Source organism: Myotis brandtii, unplaced genomic scaffold, assembly GCF_000412655.1.
Source record: "Myotis brandtii unplaced genomic scaffold, ASM41265v1 scaffold1338, whole genome shotgun sequence".
Classification (NCBI taxonomy): Eukaryota; Metazoa; Chordata; class Mammalia; order Chiroptera; family Vespertilionidae; genus Myotis; species Myotis brandtii.
The window spans coordinates 646532-652369 of record NW_005354749.1 but is presented as its reverse complement, the minus strand read 5'-3'; the positions used below and the strand labels follow the sequence as shown (position 1 = coordinate 652369).

The following is a 5838-nucleotide window of genomic DNA, read 5'->3' as shown; positions in this document are numbered from 1 at the left end:
TCCCCCTCCCCCCAACTGCCGTCCCCTCCCTCTGCTGGCTGGCACTCGCTTTGGCTGGCCTGGCACCACCTGCCCAGCTGGCCCCCCGTCATTCTGCAGTTCAGTCAATTTGCATATTATGCTTTTATTACATAGGATTCTTCACAGCTGAGTCTTGTAATATGACATTTCCCTTCCTTTAAGCTACCACCCAGCCACAGTTAATTTCTTTTTTTGTTGCTTAATTATCATGAACATATCTCAAATTCCCCCCAGTTGGGTAAATCTCCTCTCCCAGTTCAGTCAAGCACTTAACTACTCTACAGTTGAAAGTCTCTCCTCTCCAGAGCCTTCTGACCTGCTCTAGCCTGGACCGATGCCCTCCAGGACTGCTGCACAGCTCACATTCTGGGCGCTCCCTTCACCATTATCCTAGGGACTCCTTTCACCCTCCCTCATGTGGAGCATCCTTTTTCCAGAATCTCATGTCTTTCTCTTTTTGGTCTGCATCCTTGTTTGGTGAAATACAACCTTAGTAACTTCTATATGTCTGAAAAGTTCTCTCTCTACACCAATGCTTAATGGAGTCACTGAATATAAAAATCTAGGTTGGAAATCATGTTTCTTCAGATTTCCAAGGGCACTGCTGCATTTTCTTCCAGCTTCCAGTGTCACTATTGAGAATTGTCAAGCTTCTCTTGTTTCTCTTTAGAAGCTTCGAGGATCTTTTGTTCTCCCAGTGTTCTGAAGCCTCACAGTACTGTATTTTGGTGTGCATTGATTTCCATCCATTGTGTTGGGCTGTTTCATTGTAAAAACTCATACCCTTCAACTCTGGAAGTTCCTCAGACTATTTCTTTAATGAATTTCTCCTCGTCCATTGTCTAAGTTCTAACACCCCTATTTACTGGATATTGGACTTCATTTTGCCGGTTTGTCATTTCCCCCCTAAAACTTTCTTTCTTTCTTCTTCTTTTTTTCTTTATACTCTAGGGTATTTTCTACATTTTTATCTTTAACCCTCTACAGATCTATTTCTATTATCGCATTTTTAAATTTCCAAGAGCTCCCTTCTGTTCTCTAAATATTTTTTGTAGTTTCATGTTCCTTTTCATAGACATAGCATCTCTTCTGTGGATATTATAGTTTCTTGGAGTTCTCATTTCCCTTCATAATTTGGTTTTCTTCCTCCTTGATTGAACCTATTTATTGGTTCTGTCTCTGCTTTTCATAGTAGATGCTTTCCTCCAATGTCCGTGCCACAGCTGTTTGCTCATATTTGAGACCGTGGCACTATAAAGACAACAGAAGCTCTTTGCCGTGGTAAGTGGTATTGTGGGCTGGTCTGACTGGGTGGTTTGTGGGGAAACCTGTGCTATCAGTATTTTTAGGTCTTTTCTCTTAGGCTGGTCATATTCCTGAAAGAAAAATCTGCTTGAGGGTATAAATCAGGCTTCTGATGTTTTATAGGCAAGTGGGAAGAGAAAGCTAGAGGTCAATTTGGTCTTAATACCCTCATTTTTAGTACAGTACTCTCCCCCTCGGCTTGTGACCGGTGGCTGCAGGCCAGGGATCCCTGGTTTTACCCTCTCAAGGAATAAACCTCGCGTCTCTGTCACAGAGAAACAGCTGCCCAGTTCCATTGAGGAGGAAGAGACCTTAGGGGCCTATGACTTCTTAAACATTTAACCAGTTCTCCTGTTCTTAGCTCCACCTCCCCCACTACTTCCAGAGGATTCTGTACAACCATGTGTTGAGTCTTTGGGCTATTTCTTTGCTTTACCCAGCCAGTTCATACTTTAGATTTTTGGGCTTTAGAGTTTAAACGTCTCTGTTTGTTTCCATTTGCTTTCTGTTTTGTAGGTAACACTTTTTGAGAGCTCTTTGTCTTATGAATTTTTGCCTGTTTGACATCACTTTAACTCTCAGATCTACCAATGATTAGATATCTGTCCTCGGGAAAGTTAGTTAATGTCTCCATGTCTGTTTCTATACCTATAAATGCCAATGACAATATTTCTTATCACACAGGGTTGTTATGACAACTGAGTCCACTTATATAAAGCTCTTAGAAGGATATCTGGATTACGATAAATGTTATGATTATTTATTGACATTATTATTTTGGGGGAGAGTGGGGTAAACAGAGTGTTCATTTAATCTTCAATGTTTACCAGAAGTCTACCGTCCTACACGTCTACAAAAGCCCCTTGTACCCTAACTGCCTGACCTACCCCACAACTTTTCAGGACATGTATAGCATATTTATTATTTCTAATTTACTTCATGAAAGGATTGTCTAGAACAGTTAGATAATCGAGTTTGGGAGGAATTTTTTAAAAGTGCAAGCATCCAGAACCAATTATTCATTAAGTAAACATTTTCCAAGAGGCTATTATATCAAGGCACTGTTAACTGCTAGGAATACCTTTAAAAAGCTTCCAGTTGAGCAGGGAGAGGGAAAGGAAGTAAACATGCAATTACAACACAGCGTGATAGATGGTATGAAAAGGTAGAAGAGGTAACACGCTGGCTTAAAGGAAGTTTTCCAACCTAAGTAGCCTTGACTAACACAGTTTAATAAGTAGCAGTTAACCTGGTGGAGTGGAGGTGTGTGTGTGGGGGTGGGCAGCAGTGGGCATTTCAGAAGGAGATGCATGTGTTAAAATACAGATACAAAAAAAAGCATATCTGGTGTAGAGATGCACACAGGTCAGCATGGTAGGAGCGCAGCACATGCAGGGGAGAGATAACGAGACGAGAGATTGGATGGGCTGGGGCCTGGTCTCAAGAGGTCTTATAGTTCATTCGAGGAGGACAGCAGTGAACCAATGGGAGTTTTCAGCATATTTACATGTTAGGAGATAATCCTCGCTGTAAGTTGAGATTGGTTTTAGAGATGAATTAAGCAAAGCTAACCAGATTTCTTTACATCGGACTCCTCGGTGCCTTTGCTAATGTGTCCCAGGAGGATGTGGAATCCATTGTTACTGCACCCATCTATTAACATCTCTAGGACAGCAGGGTTCACAGAGCAAAGTCTGGGAAATGCTGCTCTGGGAGGAACAGGCAGAAATAGCGTAACAACACTCACTATCTGGTCCTAACTAACAGCCACCTTGCTCTTCCTGGTGGCACACTCTGCCTCCAGGTGTGGTGGTCTCTCTGCCTCAGCCTCAGCAGTAAGTTCTGACTGGTCCACACTGGTCTTGGCAGTTCCCTTCCCCTTGGCAGCAGCTGCTGCAGACAGTTGCCTTTGATGCATATCTGGTCAATGACAGGAAAGGGGAAATGTGCTGGAGGGATCAGGGAAAGGCTTACATAAAGAGAAGAGGTAGAGGTAGTGTCTGGCCAAGTCTGCAGGTAATGACCACGAGGACTGACGAACAGAGTGAATATAACAGAGAAAAAACAGAGGAAGAACCCAGTATCCAGTTTCTAAAACTCTGAAGCAACTGTAGGCTGCCCCACCGTGGATCTTCTTGCTATTTTCCTTACTTATAAGCATGTTAAGTTGGTATTTTTTTACACGTAGCTGAAGGCCTATAACTGACACAAAGGCTATCTCCAAATATCCAAGAGTTGTCAAAAGAACTACATAATCAATGCAGCTTTCATGGTTAGAAGTAGGACCCGCAGGTGAAAGAATGGGGAAGAGATTGCAGCTAGTCCGTAAGGAGCAGCTATCCTAAAATGGAACAGGGTGACTGGAGGGAATGTTTGGTCAGGGATAGATCACCCCTAGAAATGTTCATTCATGGAGAGTTCACATGCTGGGGGAAAACAGAATACATCTGTGAGGTGAGTGCCCAAACATTGTGCCCCACGAGGTCTAATCCAACTCTGTGAGTCTGTTTAAAATGAAGAGCCCTTAACTCACAAACTTCTAATTTTTAATTTGTAAGGAACCTTAGGGGCTTAGTAAGGATTAATGGATAAAGACAGTGAATTTTGTAGAATGTGACACTGTCATGTAATAGTTTGATGAAAGGAAGAAAAGGCAGTAATTTAGAGAGGTTAGACAATATCATAAGCTTGTTAGTGTCAAGGATGGGAATTCAAATTGGCTAACTCCTAGATCAATGCTTAAACATAATTCATCTTTAGAGATCTAGTTCATATTATAATGTACGCATTTCTTAAGAAACAGAAAAGTCCTAAATAGTGGGCAAAATTCGCTAACACCTCAACAGAAGCAAAAATGGCTCTACTATTTATTTTATAACAATGACATGCAAACATTTTAGTTTAGTGATTCCATACTTACCTTTCATTTTCTTCAATTGCAAAGAAATTGTATTAATATTTTTAATTATGGCTTCCACATTTAGCCTATGGTCAGAAACATCACTGTTCAACATCTGATTTTAAAAGAGAAACAAAAACAATGTAAAATCAGAAACATTTATGTGTTATTAAAATACTTAAATTTTCAGTACTTCTAAAAGGAAAACCTATTATTTCAGAACAAATAATTGTGAAGTAGTAGTCTTTATAAATAGAATTCTAACATAAAAAGATATCAACTTATTATGTTAATACTAGAGGTCTGGTGCACGAAATTCATGCATGGGGGGGGGGTCCCTCAGCCTGGCCTGCACCCACTCACAATCTGGGACCCCTAGGGGGACATCCCTCTTGCATTCCAGGACTGCTGGCTCCTAGATGCTCGCCTGCCTGCCTGATCACCACTAACCGCTAACCTGCCTGCCTGATCGCCCCTAACTGCTTGCCTGCCTGCCTGATCGCCCCTAACCCCTCTGCCTGCCTGCCTGCCTAATCGCCCCTAACCGCCTCTGCCTCAGCCCCCGCCACTGCGGCTTTATCTGGAAGGACGTCCGGAATGACATCCAGAAGATCATTTGGCTGTCCAGTCTAATTAGCATATTACCCTTCTTTTATTGTAGATTTTCTCAACTCAAAACACCTCCAACTGGAAATCTTAGGACGAAGTTTCTTCTTTAATCAAACCACTTCCACAAGATGGGGCCTTTACAGGGGAGATGCAAACACCCCCTTTTCAGCAAGCCTCTGCACTCAAACTCCCTGACACCTGAGCAATCATTGTTTACACGGAAGTCACTGTCTTTTTCTAACTTATTCTCTTTTTTTCTTTTCTAACTTATTCTTGAGTGACAGGATTCCCATAAAATTTTTTTTAAGAGATAGTAAAATTCAAAATAAGATTCAATTATAACTCATTGACTAAGAGGATAGCAAAATGATCACTTCTATTTTAGCGAAGGAAATTAGGGCAACCTAATTCCACCTCTGAATTTTGGTTGAGTGAAATCCGTAAATCAACGTTACTCTGTTATACTAGTACTAGTGTATACAGCACATATATTTAAACAATTGCGTCAGAAACAGGTGGGTCACTGAAAACCAAACTAACCTGAGCCATTCAAATCTCTCAAAACGACTTGAAAAATAAGCAGCAGTCAGCACACCCCACTCCAGCAATGTGCAAGGTGGGCGCTTAGAGGCCGTTCCGGGGCTTGTCCAAAATAATGAAAACAATTCTTTCCTTGGCTCCGCCTTTCCCTGAGTCAGAGGGGTTGATCCGATTCCTCACGCTCACTGCAGAGCCACTGCAAAGGAAGTGACATGTTCGTTTTCAGGACAATGAATAAAACACACTGGCATCTACCCACAAGCCCCTGGGCGCTGAGCGGGAACGGCAGCTGTATCCTGGGTATAGCAAACCCAAGGATAACTTTAAAAATGAGGAATGAATGTAATTAAAAAAAAAAAAGCCAAAAAGAACAAGAAGGAAGTAGAAACTAGATCGATAGTGAAACGCCCAAGAAAGTTGACCCTCCCGCTCAGGGTCTGGTTGCCGAGGGCTCTAAGCCCCAT

At 41.9% G+C, this 5838-nt stretch overlaps 1 protein-coding gene across 1 annotated transcript in view; it reads right to left on the bottom strand.

Moving 5' to 3' along the window:
- Positions 1–5838, bottom strand: part of LOC102242708 (chromosome unknown open reading frame, human C5orf58) — a 23128-nt gene that overhangs the window by 1237 nt on the left and 16053 nt on the right. The window contains exons 3-4 of the mRNA XM_014534870.1: positions 5375–5570; positions 4247–4340 (exon numbers count right to left, since the gene is read on the bottom strand). Coding sequence (XP_014390356.1) covers positions 4247–4340; positions 5375–5383 — 103 coding nt within the window. The 5' untranslated portion in view covers positions 5384–5570. The remainder of the gene's footprint in view (positions 1–4246; positions 4341–5374; positions 5571–5838) is intronic.